The sequence below is a fragment of the Heptranchias perlo genome, chromosome 10 (genome assembly GCF_035084215.1).
Source record: "Heptranchias perlo isolate sHepPer1 chromosome 10, sHepPer1.hap1, whole genome shotgun sequence".
In the NCBI taxonomy this organism is placed as follows: domain Eukaryota; kingdom Metazoa; phylum Chordata; class Chondrichthyes; order Hexanchiformes; family Hexanchidae; genus Heptranchias; species Heptranchias perlo.
The window spans coordinates 32,162,426-32,180,354 of record NC_090334.1 but is presented as its reverse complement, the minus strand read 5'-3'; the positions used below and the strand labels follow the sequence as shown (position 1 = coordinate 32,180,354).

The following is a 17,929-nucleotide window of genomic DNA, read 5'->3' as shown; positions in this document are numbered from 1 at the left end:
TGCCCCCCCTTCTGCCTAAGTAAATACCAAAACAGAGTAAACATTTAGTTGAAAAGTTCAGGTGGCAGCGGTGGCTCAGTGGTAACACTCTCGCCTCTGATTCAGAAAGTTGTGGGTTCAAGTCCCACTGCAGAAACTTGAGCACAAAATCTAGGCTGACACTTCAGTACAGTACTGAGGGAGTGCTGCACTGTCGGAGGTGCCAACCTTCAGATGAGACGTTAAACAGAAACCCTGTCTGCCCTCTCAGGTGAATGTAAAAGATCCACTATTTCAAAGTAGAGCATGGTAGTTCTCCCCAGTGTCCTGATCATTAATTATCCCTCAACCAACATCACTAAAACAGATCATCTGGTCAGTATCACATCACAGTATCACTGTTTGAGGGACCTTGCAGTGCAAGTTGGCTGCAGCATTTCCTACATTACAGCAGTGACTACACTTCGAAGGTACTTCATTTGCTGTAAAGCGCTTTGGGATGTCCTGAGGTTGTGAAATACACTATATAAATGCAAGTCTTTCTTTTAAACTAGTTGGCATTATGCCAGACAGGTTGCACCTCAACAGGACCAGGACCAATATCCTTGTGGGGAGGTTTGCTAGTGCTGTTGGGGAGGTTTTAAACCAGCTTGGCAAGGGAATGGGAACCTGAGTGTAGATTCAGATGGGGAAGAAGCAGAACTGGAAATGGAAGGCAGAAAATTAGTAAGTGAGTTTGGAAGGCAGAGGAAACAAAGGTTAGGAAATAAACAACAAAGGAGTTTGACAGTGCCTAAAGGTATATACATCAATGCAAGGAGTATAGTGAATAAGGCAGTTGAGCTGAGGGCACAGATCGACACGTGGCAGTATGATATCTTAGCTATTACAGAAACATGGCTTAAAGAGGAGCAGGAGTGGCAGCTCAACTTTCCTGGTTACAGGGCTTTCAGACGAGATAGAGAGGGGGATAAAAAGGAGGGGGGGTGGTGGCAATTTTGGTTAAAGAAACAATTACAGCTGTGAGGAGGGATGATATGTTGGAAGGACCATCAAATAAGGCCATATGGGTTGGGCTAAGGAATAAAATAGGGACAGTCACAATACTGGGACTGTATTATAGACCTCTAAACAGTCAGAGGGAGATAAAAGAGCAAATACGTAGGCAAATTTCTGAGAAGTGCAAAAACAATAGGGCAGTAATAGGAGATTTCAACTACCCTAATATTAACTGGGATACAAACTGTGTGAAGGGTATAGAGGGCACAAAATTCTTAAATTGCATTCAGGAGAACTTTTTTAGCCAGTATGTAGTAAGCCCAACAAGAGAGGGGGCAGTTCTGGATTTAGTTTTAGGAAATGAAGCTGGGCAGGTGGAAGGAGTATCAGTGGAAGAGCATTCTGGTGATCATAACTCAGTTCGATTTAGCATCGTTATGGAAAAAGACAAAGATAGAACCGGAGTTAAAGTTCTCAATTGGGGAAAGGCCAATTTTACTAAGCTGAGAAGTGATTTAGCAAAAATGGACTGGAAACAGCTACTTAAAGGTAAATAAATGTCAGAGCAGTGGGAGGCATTCAAGGGGTGCAGAGTAAACATGTACCCACAAAGAAAAAGGGTGCGACTGAAAAATCTAGAGCCCCCTGTATGTCGAGGAGCATACAGGGTAAGATAAGGCAAAAACGGAAAGCTTATGTCAGACACCGAGAGCTCAATACTACAGAAAGCCTAGAGGCGTATAGAAAGTGCAGGGGTGAAATTAAAAAGAAAATTAGGAAAGCAAAGAGAGGGCACGAAAAAATACTGGCAAGTAAAATCAAGGAAAACCCAAAGATGTTTTATAAATACATTAAGAGTAAGAGGATAACTAAGGAAAGAGTAGGGCCTATTAGATTCCAAAAAGGTAACTATGTGTGGAGGTGGAAGATGTTGGTATGAATACTTTGCGTCTGTCCTCACAAAAGAGAGGGACGATGCAGGCATTGTAGTTGAGGAGTGTGACATATTGGATGGGATAAACATAGTGAGAGAGGAAGTATTAAGGGGATTAGCATCTTTGAAAATAGATAAATCACCAGGCCCAGATGAAATGTATCCCAGGCTGTTAAAAGAAGCAAGGGAGGAAATAGCAGAGGCTCTGACCATCATTTTCCAATCCTTCCTGGATACAGGGGTGGTGCCGGAGGATTGGAGGACTGCTAACGTTGTACCATTGCTTAAAAAGAGAGAGAGGGATAGACCGAGTAATTACAGGAAATCAGTCTAACCTCGGTGGTGGGCAAATTATTGTAATCAATTCTGAGGGACAGGATAAACCATCACTTAGAAAGGCACAGGTTAATCAAGGACAGTCAGCATGGATTTGTTAAGGGAATGTCGTGTCTGACTAACTTGATTGAATTTTTTGAGGCGGCAACAAGGAGGGTAGATGAGGGTAGTTCGTTTGATGTGGTGTGCATGGATTTTAGCAAGGCTTTTGACAAGGTCCCACATGGCAGACTGGTCAAAAAAGTACAAGCCCATTGGATTCAAGGAAAGTGCCAAGTTGGATTCAAAATTGGCTCAGTGGCAGGAAGCAAAGGGTAATGGTCGATGGGTGTTTTTGTGACTGGAAGGCTGTTTCCAATGGGGTTCTGCAGGGCTCAGTACTAGGTCCCTTGCTTTTTGTGATATATGTTAATGATTTGGACTTAAACGTAGGGGGCACGATTAAGAAGTTTGCAGATGATACAAAAATTGGCCATGTGGTTGAGAGTGAGGAGGAAAGCTGTAGACTGCAGGAAGATATCAATGGACTGGTCAGGTGGGCAGAAAAGTGGCAAATGAAATTCATTCCAGAGAAGTGTGAGGTAATACATTTGGGGAGGGCAAACAAGGCAAGGGAATACACAATAAATGGGAGGATACTGAGAGGTGTGGAGGAAGTGAGGGACCTTGGAGTGCATGTCCACAGATCCCTGAAGGCAGGCAGGACAGGTAGATAAGGTGGTTAAGAAGGCATATGGGATACTTTCCTTTATTAGCTGAGGCACAGAATATAAGAGCAGGGAGGTTATGCTAGAACAGTATAAAACACTAGTTAGGCCACAACTTGAGTAGTGCGTACAGTTCTGGTCACCACATTGCAGGAAGGATGTAATTGCACTAGAGAGGGTACAGAGGAGATTTATGAGGATGTTGCCAGGACAGGAGAATTTTAGCTATGAGGAAAGATTGGATAGGCTGGGGTTGTTTTCTTTGGAAGAGAGGCGGCTGAGAGGTGATTTAATTGAGGTGTACAAAATTATGAAGGGCCTAGATAGAGTGGATAGGAAGGACCTATTTCCTTTAGCAGAGAGGTCAATAACCAAGGAGCATGGATTTAAAGTGATTGGTAGAAGGATTAGAGGGGAGCTGAGGAAAAATGTTTTCACCCAGAGGTTGGTGGGGGTCTGGAACTCACTGCCTGAAAGGGTGGTAGAGGCAGAAACCCTCATCGCATTTAAATAGTACTTGGATATGCACTTGAAGTGCCGTAACCTACAAGGCTGCAGACCAAGTGCTGGAAAGTGGGATTAGGCTGGGTAGTTCATTTTCGGCTGGCGTGGACATGATGGGCCGAAAAGCCTCCTTCTCTGCCGTAAATTTTCTATGATTCTATGCGCATACAAAAGTAAGAGTCTTAATCCTATCTCTAATCATCTGCTTCTTTCCCACCTTTAAATTGTCTCCATTTTTCCTTCTTCACTCGGTTTCCCTTTCTCTCTCTTTCCCCCATGCGCCTTGTATACTTTCTCATGTACTCTGTCTCAGACTTCGTTCGAGCTTATTCTCGGGTCTTTTCGTCCTTATGTTTCTTGTGCCTCTTATACACCTTCTCTTTCTGTGTGTCTCTTACTTTGTCCTTTTCCTCTCACCTCCCAAGAGATCTGGACCTTTAGGGCTCTGAAACTCTATTCGTTGCAAAAATGATCTTGTCTCTTCCCCAGGAAATGGGTAAGGGGAGTGGTGTGATGCGTGTTTTGGCTTATCAAGTTTGCATATATGTCTCAGTCCCATGCCCCAGACCGTTCTTTGCCTCTAGCAAGCTAGGCGAGAGTGAGCAGAGCAGCTGGGACCAGGTTAGAGTGAGCAGTGAGAGAGGTGATGGAAGAGGTCGGGTCTGCCGAGATCAAGCAAAGAGCATTCTCCTCCCCCAACCCCTCCCACAGCAATACAGGCATTATTGCAAAAATTACAGCATTAATACTTTATTGCCCTCGGGGTCCAGTAGATGTTATGAAGTAGTTTTTTTTTTAAAAAGCTACTGGCTGTAATTTTTGCGATAATGCCAGCATTAGAGGAGTACTTTGCCCTCCCAGCTTCATTCCTCCGAAGTGGTTGGCAGCGAAAGTCCCCAGGAATTGGCAGCAGTGTCCGCATCAGGAGACAACAAAGAAAGTGCTCTGGGAGGCTGACCAGGAGAGCATTGGAATAGTCGATTCTGGAAATGGAAGAGGGTTTCAGTAGGGGTGAGGCAGGAGTAGAGGTGGGCAATGTTACGGAGGTAGAAATGGCAGTCTTTGTAATGGAGAGGATATGGGGTCGGTAGTTCAACTCAGGGTTGAATAGTAGACTGAGGTTATGAACATTCTCCTAAGGCTGTGGCCAGGGGTGGTGATGGAGTTGGTGGTAAGTGTTCAGAGTTTGTGGCGGGTGGGTTGAACATAATGACTGGGGACTTCCCAATATGTAATTGGAGAAAGTTATAGCTCATCGAAGACTGGATATCAGACAAGCAAACTGACAGCACAGAGGCATTGGAGAGGTAGAGTTGGGTGTCTCAAATGCACATGTGGAAGTTGATGTTGCCAAGGGGGCAGCATGTTGATGAGGAAGAGGAAGCAGCCAAAGATAGATCCTTAAGAGACTCTGGAGGTAACTGTGCAAGGGCGAGAAGAGAAACCATTGCTGGAGATGGCCTGGCTGCAATTGGATAGGTAAGAGCAGCCTCACCGAGCTGGACAGCAGAGGAGAGGTGTTGAAGGTGGGTGGTGTGGTTGACCGTGTCAAAGGCTACAGAGAGGTTGAGGAGAGCAAGCAGGGATAATGCACTAGGGTCTCAGTCACAGCAAATGTCATTTGTGACTTTGGTTCGGTCTGTTTCAGTGTTGTGCCTTGGGTGGAAACCTGTTTGGAGAGATTCAAACAGGGAATTATTGGAAAGCTAGGCATGGATCTGGGAGATAACAACACATTCAAGGACTTTGGAGAGAAAATGGAGGTTGAAAATGGGACGGTAGTTTACAAGGACAGAGGGGTCAAGAGTGGTTTTATTTTTGAAGAGTGGGATGATGGCAGTGGTTTGGAAAGGGAGGGGCATACGCCTGAGGAGAGGGAATTATTTACAATGCAGCTTGCAGCTTGCATGATGGTCAGGTGTAGAATTTGGTTGGTCTGTTGTATGGTGGGAATGAGGCCAAGCAGGAGGTGGGTCTCATGGACGAGATGAGCTTGGAGAGGGAATGGGGGGGGGGAGGGGAAGATGAAAGAGAAACTAAAGAGTGACAGTGGTTAAGGGCTAGAGTCGGGTGGGGAAGGGGGAAAGCAGCTGTCTTGGTGACAAATAAATCCATGCTGCAGCACTTGATTTTGGAAGTGAGGGGAGCTGGTGAGAGGGAATTAAAAAGATGGTTGTTAGTGGAGAAAAGAAGCTGAGGTTTGTCTTTGCTCTCCAGGAATATTCCTAGAGTAATGGGTAGTTTTGGTGGAAGAGAATGAGGCCTGGTAGAGCTGGGTGTGGTCCAGCCTGATTTGGTAATGATGGCTAAGCCAGTTGTACGCTATATACGCTCAGGTCTGTGCCTCTTGTACTTGACGGGGCAACGGTAGTGATCAAGTTAGGGGGAATGACTGGAATTGGAGACAGTGAAAGTTTTACTGGGGACAAGGGCATCAAAGTTGGTTGAGTTTGAAAGTGGAGTTATAAGTGACTTGGGGGGTGGGGGGGGGGGGGGAAGAGTTTTTTCCAGGGCCAAATATGGAAGGAAGTAGGAATAGAAGAGAGTAGGGTGATGTGAATGGTGAGGGATACAAGGAAGTGGTTGGAGATGGCCTCATCAATGATCATGACCATGGGAGATATCAAAGTTGAGGGGTGGCTGTTAATATGGGTAGTAGAGTTTACAAAGAGGTAGTTTAGGGATGACAGAAGGGTGGTGAATTCAAAGTAGACAGGAATAAGGGGTGCCAAGATGGAGATTAAAATTACTGAGGATGAGAAGTCGCTCAGTGCAGAGGCCGAGAGAGGAAAGGATATCTCGGGTGGGATTAGGGGGAAGCATAGACAAAGATTTTAAAGAGAAGCACCAAAAGAGATTACGACAGATGAAGTGGCCGTATAAATGATCGATAGGCGTGTTTATGTATGTGCTGTAAATAAAACTAACTGCTCTAATGCTCGTTTACCAGAGAAAAGTGAAAGAGTAATGTTGAATCACACAACATATTTCCTTCAGGATCATGGATTTTTTTGTTCACTGCCATCTGGGAGGAAGGTTTGCTCAGTGTGCCATGAGTAACAAAATCGTAAACTGGTTCGTTATAAATTGGTTTACAAATTTTACATCGTGCACAGAGGAAGCCTTTCTCCATGGTGAGTTATTTCAAATTATCGGTCCTTTTAATTTGATTTGTACTGACTCAGAACAGGTAAGAAATTTGAAAGTTCTGAGATACGACAGTGTTTTCAGTTCTATGCTTTTATTTTAGCATACATTTTCATATTAATGTTGAACATTAGTTCTCCTGTGATCTCAGTTACTTTGGGAATTATAAGTGGCACTTTTCCATCGTTCCACATATCTATAATAATCAAATAGAAGACACGTGTGGAAAACAATTTCAGCCTGCTTTAGCTGCAGCAGCGAGACTGAATGATATTCAGCTATAACAATTCTGTTCTTTCAGGAGTGCCTCATTAGATGTGGAGCCAATTTATACATTCAGAGCCCATATGTAAGTAACATCAGATTTATCATTTATATGGTTTATTTTATAATATTGAGGAGAATAACCAACAATGCATAATAAAGTTTACACAAAAATGGAGTAAATTATTTTACCTATACTTGGGTTGGTAGGATATTTTAAAAACTAGACATTTATTTATAACATCATTTCCAATTAAAACTCCAGTGAGAGAGATTAATACCTTGATACATGGTATGACCTTTTTGAAGAGTTCAGTATTGATTGTTTAGTCTGCAGTTACTTTTAATTATAGTGAAATACTAGTAATGTTAACTTTATATATTACATATAATGTAAATATTTTCCTGATTCCTATTGTGTCCAGTGGACCTGTGCTGTCTTTGGCTATCAGTTCTAATGGCGAACAGTGTTTCAGTGGTGGAATTGATGCAACAATACGATGCTGGAACATACCCAGTCCCAATGTTGATCCATATGATACGTATGGTAGGTACTGAATGAAAAATATGTTTTTAAAATTGCAGCTTTCTCTTCATTTATTCAATAGGCTGTGGTTTAATGATTTTATTCATTTTTAAATTCCACTAAGTTGTTTATGTTCTAAAAAAATTTTTTAACTTTAGTACTTTGGTTCCACAGTTTAGATTTTGAATATTACTTAGCAGTTAACTACTTCCTTTGTAATACATAAAAACATGTGTCAAACCTTTTGTTTTTATTTTTAAGCATTACCATATGAAGATACTCTCCCTTCAGCAATGTGTGTAATTTAATCATTCATTTCCCTCTATATATAATGGTTAAAGCCAACATTCCAATGGAAGGAAATTAATGGTCAGCCAGCCCTTTAAAGACCTTTCTAGTCCAAATTATAAGGACACCCCTCCCCAAAAGGTGTGACACTGATGCAACTTAGTTCTTTATTTAATAAATAAATGACTTCTTCCTATACCACTGATTGGTAGAACGTAGTTTGTGCTTATGATTTTTGCACATAATTTTGTGAACTCGGCTTGGGAGGTGGAAGGTGTTTCTCCACAGTAAGGAAAGGATAAGATGTCTGACTCAGACTGCTCTTGTGAACCCTTGCACTTCCAGTTCCAGAACAACATTGACGAGCAGTCTGGAAATGATGCATTGGAGTGGGGGTACTACAAGAAAGGGTTATAAATTTTAAAAACAGCTCTTTTCTTTATAGTTTTTATTATTATTTGTTACCAGTAATCTGTAAATTATTATGTCAATTAATTTAATTTTTGATGGACTTTATTATAAAATCTATATACAGTTGTAAATTGAAATAGAAATTATATTACTCCTGTATATACCAACAAAATCCCAATATTACGGCGTGTGAAATCACATGCTAAGATGTCACTGGCTGATTGAATCACAAGAATAGTGTATATTCTTTCTTTTGGTAGCTATGACACACTGCTACCAAAAGAAAGAATATACACTAACAAATTGCTATATTTCTGTATGTTATAAATTGAGTGCTTTCCAAGTATGCATCAGGGCTGGGATGATGAACCACTTGAGTTTTGCTCCCACCGGCTGATTTCACTTTAGCTTCTCGATCTTCCCTTGTAATTCTACTGGAGACTATTGTGCATGCAGTAGAATACGTATTGATGTGAGAAAATGATTTGAAGGAAATGTTGAACAACTCTGAGAACTTCCAAGCTAACTATTTTGTTTCATATTGGTCTGCAGATCCAAGTGTCATATTAAATACATTGGCGGCTCACACAGATGCAGTATGGGGTCTTTCATTTAGTGGTATAAAGAACCGGTTGCTGTCTTGTTCGGCAGATGGCACTATTAGGTTATGGAACCCAACTGAGAAGTCACCGTGTCTCAGCACTTATAATGTAGAAAGGGGTAAGTATAGAAATGCTTTCAGTTATTAGATTTGATAGATTTTTTTTTGTAGATGCTGTTTACTTGTATCATTAGAAATGTAGGTGCAGTTTTTAAATATTTTGCTTGGGATGGATTAATTGTGAAAGAGAAGTAGTAGGCTAAATATGTGTTTTACAAGAAGAGGAATGATTTGACAGCTGGGCCTGGGAAAGTAAATATATTCTGTAACTTCTATGTTTTAAAAAAAACTTGTAATGATTAAAAGAAACAACAATGCTGTTCTTTAGTTAACGAGAATGAGCCAGATGCTGTTACTGATTAGTTTACATATAGAGTTAACACACTGTGAAATGCAATCAGAGTACTTGCCTTGTACAGAGTATCTCTAGTAAAACAAAATTAAAAATAGTATTATTGACATGGAGTAATTGAAGATTACTCAGGATTTGGATAATAGAGCATTCTTGCAGTCACAATATATTTGTGGTGGTCAGAGCTATTTTCATTTGTTATGTTCTGTGCTTGGAATGAGAAAAGCCCATCACGCTCTTATGCATTTGCCCCCTTTGTTGTGGTGTCTCATCACCGTGTATCGGTACTCCCTCCCCCCCACTTCCTCGGGGTGAAGGGCTGGTACATTTGTGGGGTGAGATCCAATAATAAGTCATATAATAGTGATAGACTTGATGGAAGTGTCTGCAGACAAAATACCCAGTATTCAAATTTGAATGTCTTCCAGCTAGACATACTTTATCTGAATTTTTTACTCATCAATGGACCGCTTTCCAATTTTGGGCATGCACTTCCATATCAGGTATAGAATGGTAAGATGCAGAGTAAAGCTCCCTCTACTCTGTGTGAATAGTATGTCTGAGTACCCTAATGCACCAATACGATACATTTCCATTTTCCCCAACAGCTGTTAATTGTAGCCATGTGATTTATATCAAATTAGTGTTAATTGTGTTCAGGTGGTGTGTATCAATTGGGGCTCTTATGTCCATAGATAAGAGAGCTTATCTAGGGTGTGGTGTGTGTAATGTGGAGCTCTGTGAATAAAGGCTTGGAAGCAACTGAAGACTGGGCTCTAGTATTCTATCCTTCACCACCAGGCTAGCCCAGTTTATAACAACAGCCATCCTGTGGGCTCTCTGGGAGATTGTCAATTTAATGCCAAATTAGGGGCAGTTTTGTGTTGTGTGCCCATGCTCACTAGGAACTGGATTGAAACTGTTCAAACTAATATCACACAGGACACTTACAGCAAGCAGACACCTCTCATCATTCTGAGCTGGGTTTGAACTTTAGTCTCAGAGGTGAAAGGTCACTGTATAACCCACTGCACCATTCAATCTCCCAGTTAATATTTCTTAATGACGATATATAATGTATGAAGATTATAAAGTGCATGGTTAACGTGTTTTAACTCATTTTTCAGAGAATGGAATCCCCACATCAGTTGATTTTGTAGGTGCTGATCCTGCACACGTTGTGGGTTCTTTTAATAGTGGCAACACAGTCATTTATGATATGGAAACTTCTCAGCCTTTGGTGATGCTGGCATCCCAGGTGGAAGCCGGTGAGTTGCATGAAAATAAGATGTTGAAAATTTTCAGTATTGAACCTATTCTTTGCAACAAAAAAAAACGTTGGTGTGAAATTATCCATTCTTCAGCTTACTGCTTGGTAACCAATGAGGAAAATCACAAGAGCAACTCCTTCTATTCCCTTTTTTCTCCTATACTCACCTCCTCTCCCCCAGCTGACCCTTAAAACGTTCTTAACATAGTGACATTTTGATGTAAGGATGTGCTTCTGATACTACATAAAAAGAGATTTATTCCTACATGGCATCAGTTCTTCTCCCCAATAGTCCACTCTGTCATTTCTTCACATCAACTCCCGCTTCTTGCAATGGTATCTTTTTGCTGTGGTTTGCTGTTTTTTTGATCAACATATATTAAAATAGGTTCAAGAAATGTCCATGCATACCTGGCCTTTCTCAGCCCTTAACAGGCACTAATATGTCTCATGTTGAAATATGATATTATGTACATTAAAGATCCCACCCTTCCTCTCCTGAAGAAGTTGATGCTTTGCTGGGTCTGGTTCCACAAGTGCCAGTTAGTCTCTAGTACCTTGTTCAAGTGGGCATTATTCATATCGTGTATTTTCACAAGTAGACTCTGTACTTTAATGTCACAAGATTACCTTTCTGGAAATGTGACAGTTTGTGATATACTCCAACATAGGTCTGAGTTCCTTTCTTTTGTTCCACAGATGAACGCTTAATACTTTGCATTATTTTGGCAGAGCGGGTTACTATGCACAGCCACTCTGTTTCCCTTTAACGCTAGAATGCTAGAGAAGTTATGAACAATGGGATTAACAATCATTCTTATCACTGGCCATGGAAGTCATGGTTCTTCAGTGTCATGCAGATGTGCCTCACCAAGTCAGTTTCACTTCTATGTTCACTGGAGCTTCTGAGTCATCTGGAAGGACAACTTTCGGATTTTTTTTTCTTTGTTCAGCTTCCTTCTGTTGTCCTGATTTTGAACCACGCAAGACTCCTATAACAAAACTTCTGCCTTCAGTAGTCAAAATTCTTATGACCAGTCATAAAATTTTTACTAATAGGCCTGCAATACTAAACAAAGGAAATTCACTCTTAGCACCAGGTCCAATCTCCTACCTGTTCCGAGATATTGCATTACGATCTGCAGTGCTTCTCTGGAAAGGGAGAGTTCTTTGAGTGACACCACAACAGCATACTGGTTTCTTAAAGGCATGGATTACTCTTGTAGTTTTCCTTATTGGTTATTGTACATATTTTAGTGGTATACAAATTCTATTTCTAATTGAAGACCAAAGATGTCTCTACAAAGTTCTTAATCTAATTTCTGATATACAGTCAAATGTATAATAAGAAATGGATCACCTGTCGTACAGCATGTACAGTGAAGCTGATGCTTTAAACACATATAAATTTGTGTAAGTAATGTATTGCAATGTCTTTTTTTATTTTAAATACGATTGTTTAAAGGACAAAAGAGGTGACCCTAGATCTTTATTGCAGTTTAAGGTGGTAGTTAATGTGTGTAAGGGATTTATTTGGGCTTGCATTTTATTTCTGCCCAGCTGAATAAGCAATATTCTGTTTACTGACACTTGAAACCTTAATGTTAAATCTTTGTTCCTCTAATCAAGGAGAAATTTCTGTCTAACAAGATGTATGAGAACAGTAGTGTTGTTTTCAAGTTGTGTAACATACTGATTCACTTTTACATTCCTTGCAAGTACCACAGCTAAATTATGCATTTATCACAGGAGTTAAAAACAAACTCGCACATTTTAAATGACCAGTTAATTATTTCTGTTATTCTCTCTTCACTCCTCCCTCACATGTAAATTTAAATTCCGCATATACCATTCCCTAAAAGAAGGTAGTTAGATGGCCTGGATCTAGGCCAGTACAGCTTGTGGGAGGAGTGAAAAGTGGCATGGGTAACTTGCCAGTTTTCCTTCTCTCCCTATGCAGAAGCATAGCTTTCTCCATTGGTGTGGCCAAGATAGCTAGTTTGCTGCCTCCTGGTGTCAGAATGCTTCATTCACTACCCATATCCTTTTCACTATTCCTGATTTTAATTTGGAGGATTATCACTGACAGATTTGAAAACATAGCAATGATAGTGAGAGCAGTAGTGTATGGGTGTTAATACCAGAATTTCCTAAAGATAAATGTCAATTAAAGAAGATAGTTACATGTCAAAGATCCAATAGAACTTGTATTTTGTTTAATTCTGCAAACTTCTTTCAAATCCATTCTAATAGCCATCCAGATTTCTATAGATTTAAAAAAGCTGCTGTCTGCCTTACAGGCATTTCTTTTGAGTAATTCAGTTTGTGCAGCCATTTTGTCATTACACCGGTGTTAGTTACTACACATACTCGCATATAAGGCAGTCCAGCTGTAGATGACCCATCTCACTTCCAGTCAAAACCAACAAAAAAATGTATGACCCATGTGTAAGATATCACATCAGTCACCAGGGCTCCCCAGAGATGGGGAAAATGCTTAGTGCACGATGACTGTTCCACACACTGTCACAGCCTCACACAAACAGGGGGTAATTAATCAAAAGGTTGCAGTTCTGAAAATTACTATTAAGTTACACCTTTTCCATTTCATCAAAATTTCAATCAGCAAGCTCCTGGATATGGTAAAACAATTGCTTCACAGTTTTGGTCCGATCATAATTGTGTTAGTTTTTAGAATGATTTTCATCGGTTTTTGCCTTGCTTTGTGTTCACAGCTTCTCCTTTAGCCAATCAGATTAATAGAGTTGTCAGCCATCCCACACTGCCTGTTACCATCACGGCTCATGAAGATAGGCATATTAAATTTTTTGATAATAAAACGGGTAAGTAATAGCTAGTTATTGAGAATTGTGAACAGTATTAATTCAAAATTACAGAATCTTCTGGCTTACCTCTAAATACTTTGCTTATTTATTTAGGTAAATTGATCCATGCTATGGTTGCTCACCTGGATGCTGTTACTAGTCTCGCAGTGGATCCTAATGGAATCTACTTGATGTCTGGAAGTATGTAGCTGCTTTCTGTCGTTGAACATTTGTAGTATATTGAGCTTGAATTTGATCTACCTGGATTATTTTTTAAACTTCCAAAATAAAGTCCAAATAACTCACCAAAATATTCTTCTATACGCAAGAAATCCACATTGTTTCCAAAATCTATTTCATTTTTAGCCTTCTATTACCATTTATAAAACATTTTGGCTAGTTGCTGTATATGTTTGTCTCTAGAAGATACTTTATTTTGGCTTTTGTTTATAATTGGATCAAGATTTTCATATAAGCCTACAAGAAGTTAGATTGTTAAAATTAACAGTAATTGGCACTGAACATTGCTTTATAGCCAAAAAATTAACGCTGATTTTCTTTTTAAAAATTTTTTATCAGGTCACGATTGTTCTATTCGCCTATGGAATTTGGATAGCAAGACGTGTGTTCAAGAAATTACTGCCCATCGGAAGAAATGTGACGAATCTATTTATGATGTAGCCTTCCATCCATCAAAGGCATATATTGCTAGTGCAGGAGCTGATGCCCTTGCCAAAGTGTTTGTGTAACAGTTGCTAAAATATGTTTGCCCCATCATAGCAGGTGAGCTGGAAATGAACAGGAATTGCTTCACTGCCATTAGTTACCCGGTTATCATGCAACACTAAGTACAAGTCTGTTCCACCTGAGCAATGGTCTTCCTGGTAGACTATCATAGGCAGGTGCTTAGTGGTCAAGTATCACCAAATCCTTGAATAATGTCAGGCTAACCCATTTAACTGTAATTAAAAAAGAAATAAACCAGTATTTGTAGCCTTGACTGGATTTGAACTGAGCTAATTTACTGTTATGTAAGTGTATTCAAAGTCATGTGGAATTTAAGCTTACAGCAGTAAATATTTTGGGCTCTTGTGTCCTGCCTTATGGTTGAGATTGTGGTGCAATGGTGGGCAGTGAACTTACAACTAAACCATAGAATGTCATCCTTCAATTCCTTTATCAGTTTTCCACCACCAAACATACTTTTAATCAACTTTCAGCATTAAAAAGAAAATAGAAATTAAATATATTTTAACCTTAGTTTTACAAAATTTTTGACAGGATGTCTAGTTTTTATAAGTCTTTTGTATAATTTTCCTGTCAGAATAATGCTCCAAACAGGGTTAATACTATAATGTTTCATTGGCTTAAAACCCAATCAAACCACCCTCACTGACCCACTATTATGTAACTGCATTCTTCCCTTGCCCAGCATAAATGAAACAAAATCCTCAGTGAATCCTTCCACGTGGATGCTATTTTAACATCACTATAAAAGCTGTTAAGTGTAATCATTGAAAACTGTAAAATGTGTTGAAATGAAACACAGAGGGTTTAACACCCATAATTAACTCTTTTAAAAAAAATTGCAGCATCCTATCACTATGTGATATTTTGTACATCTTACTGTATTTACAAGTTTATTTATCAAGGGTTAACCATCTTAATGCTATTGGCCTACTGTTATTTATTTCACTTTTCTGTTGGTCTTTATATCCTACATGTATTGTGTGTGTTAACGGGCCCTGTATATCTTTGTCTAACATGGGACTCTTACAGAAGACTAGAGAGCTCTAAATATAGGTTTAAAATGGAACACTGTTTATATCACAGCCCAGGATTTCCTGTCAGATTACTTTTTTAGGGGCTTGACCCTAATCCCATGGAACTGAAGAATTTGTGTGAAATCTGGAGTGAAAAGGTTTTATTTTGGATTAAATATAGAATACTGAAATAGCCAAATCAAGATTCAGAAATCTGCTGTTTGGTCTAGCTATCCCAGCTTTACGAAGTGCTTCGGTTAATGGTGTAACTAAAGATTTTGTTTGTGTAATGCATGATTAATACAATAAAGTATTTTTTCTAGTCTTCCACAGAGAGATTTCTGATGAGTTTGCAAGTTCTGATGAGTTTTGTAAGGTTTTTGTTTTACAACACATGATTAAGTAAATTTTTAAGATTGTACCACATAGCTAAAATACAGCTGTTTAAAAGTAATGTATATAAAATGCATATAATAAATATTAAATGGTGTACCTGTAAATTAGTGTTTGTTACATTACTTGAGTTGTATAGCTTCAAAAATGCTTTCTTAGTATTTTGTGGAATCCAGAGTATCCTTAATTGTCCTAATTATGTAAAATAAGATTTATGTTGAAATTATGTCCCTTCTTTTATCATTTATCTATTTAGAAAGGGGATTTGGAAATAAAAATATATCTTCTGGGTGTAACTGCATTTTCTTTTTATGTCCTTTGGTAAATTCTGCATTTTTCTATATAATTGTTGGAGTTAAAGTATAGCTTTCTTTTAACCTGAACATAAAATGTGCACATATTTTAAACCAAAGCTTTTCAAAATGGTCATCTAAAGCTCTTCAACAAATTTCCAAAACCCTTTTAGAAGGTATCTATACAATCAGGATCTATCTTTTTAGTATATATAAATGATCTGGACTTGGGTGTAGGGGCACTTTCAAAATTTGAAAATATAAGGAGCATGGTTCACTGTGAAGAGGACTGTGAGCAACTTCTGGGGGACCTAGACAGGTTAGTAGATTTAGCAGGTAAATGTCATGAAATTTAATGCAGAGAAATGTGGGATGATACATTTTGGGAGGAAGAATAAGGAGAAGACGTGTACACCAAATGATAAAACTTTAAAAGCAGCAGAGAAACATAAGGGTTCAGATGGGAGGACAAGTAGATGAAGCTGCTTTTAAAAAAAAATAGTTTATGGAATTTTAGGTTTTACTAACAGGAGTACAGAATACAGGTCCTGGCAACATCCTCGTAAATCCTCCTCTGTACCCTCTCTAATGCAATCACATCTTTCCTGTAATGTGGTGACCAGAACTGTACGCAGTACTCAAGCTGTGGCCTAACTAGTGTTTTATACAGTTCCAGCATAACCTCCCTACTCTTATAGTCCATGCCTCAGCTAATAAAGGAAAGAATCCCGTATGCCTCCTTAACCACCTTATCTATCTGTCTTGCTATCTTAAGGGATCTGTGGACATGCACTCCAAGGTCCCTTACTTCCTCTACATATCTTAGTATCCTCCCATTTATTGTATATTCCCATGCCTTGTTTGCCCTCCCCAAATGCATTACCTCACATTTCTCTGGATTGAATTCAATTTGCTACTTTTCTGCCCACCTGACTATTGATATCTTCCTGCAGTCTACAGCTTTCCTCCTCACTATCAACCACACGGCCAATTTTTGTATCATCTGCAAACTTCATAATCGTCCCCCCTACATTTAAGCCCAAATCATTAATATATACCACAAAAAGCAAAGGACCTAGAACTGAGCCCTGCAGAACCCCACTGGAAACATCCTTCCAGTCACAAAAACACCTGTCGACCATTACTCTTTGTTTCCTGCCACTGAGCTAATTTTGGATCCAACTTGCCACTTTCCCTTGGATCCCATGGGCTTGTGCTTTTTTGACCAGTCTGCCATGTGGGGTCTTGTCAAAAGCCTTGCTAAAATCCACGTAGACTACATCAAAAGCACTACCCTCATTTACCCTCGTTACCTCCTCAAAAAATTCAATCAAGTTAGTCATACATGACCTTCCCTTAACAAATGGCTGTCCTTGATTACTCCGTGCCTTTCTAAGTGACGGTTTATCCGGTCCCTCGGAATTGATTACAATAATTTGCCCACCACCGATGTTAGACTGATTGGCCTGTAATTACTGAGTCTCCCTCGCTCCTTTTTAAACAATGGTACAACGTTAGCAGTCCTCCGGCACCACGACTGTATCCAATCAGGATTGGAAAATGATGGTCAGAGCCTCCGCTATTACCTCCCTTGCTTCTTTTAACAGCCTGGGACACATTTCATCTGGCCCTGGTGATTTATCTAATTTCATGGATGCTAATCCCCTTAATTCTTCCTCTCTCACTATGTTTATCTCATCCAATATTTCACACTGCTCCTCCTTAACTACAATGGCTGCATCGTCCCCCTCTTTTGTGAAGACAGATGCAAAGTATTCATTAAGAACCATACCAACATCTTCCGCCTCCACACACAGGTTACCTTTTTGGTCTCTAATAGGCCCTACTCTTTCCTTAGTTATCTTGCGCTCAATGTATTTATAAAACATTTTTGGGTTTTCCTTGATTTTACTTACCAATATTTTTGGGAGATAGGGAGGGGTGAGGCCATGGAGCGATTTGAACACGATGAGAATTTTAAAATCGAGCCGTTGCTGGACTGGGAGCCAATATACATCAGCGAAAACAGGGGTGAATGGGACTTGGTGCCAGTTAGGATACGGATAACAGATTTTTGAATGAGCTCAAGTATATGGAGGGTGAGAGGCCATCCAGGAGAAAATTGAAATCATGGAGTTTAGTGGTAATAAAACCATAGATGAGCCTTGATGGGCTGAGGCTGGGGCGGGGATGGGCAATGTTACGGAGGTAGAAGTAGGCGGCCTTTGTGATGGAGCAAATATGGTGGTGGCCGCTCAGCTCGGTCAGTTAGGATGT

The 17,929-nt window shown here is 39.8% G+C and overlaps 1 protein-coding gene across 3 annotated transcripts in view; it reads left to right on the top strand.

The window, feature by feature from the left end:
• The window catches only part of strn3 (striatin, calmodulin binding protein 3), a 162,274-nt gene extending 146,614 nt beyond the window's left edge, over window positions 1-15,660 (top strand). For all 3 annotated transcript variants that reach the window (XM_067991404.1, XM_067991403.1, XM_067991402.1), the window contains 7 exons: window positions 6,908-6,955; window positions 7,296-7,417; window positions 8,648-8,815; window positions 10,236-10,376; window positions 13,114-13,221; window positions 13,318-13,404; window positions 13,783-15,660. In XM_067991404.1, the coding sequence (XP_067847505.1) occupies window positions 6,908-6,955; window positions 7,296-7,417; window positions 8,648-8,815; window positions 10,236-10,376; window positions 13,114-13,221; window positions 13,318-13,404; window positions 13,783-13,952 (844 nt within the window). In that variant the 3' untranslated portion in view covers window positions 13,953-15,660. The remainder of the gene's footprint in view (window positions 1-6,907; window positions 6,956-7,295; window positions 7,418-8,647; window positions 8,816-10,235; window positions 10,377-13,113; window positions 13,222-13,317; window positions 13,405-13,782) is intronic.
• Window positions 15,661-17,929: the final 2,269 nt, after the last annotated feature.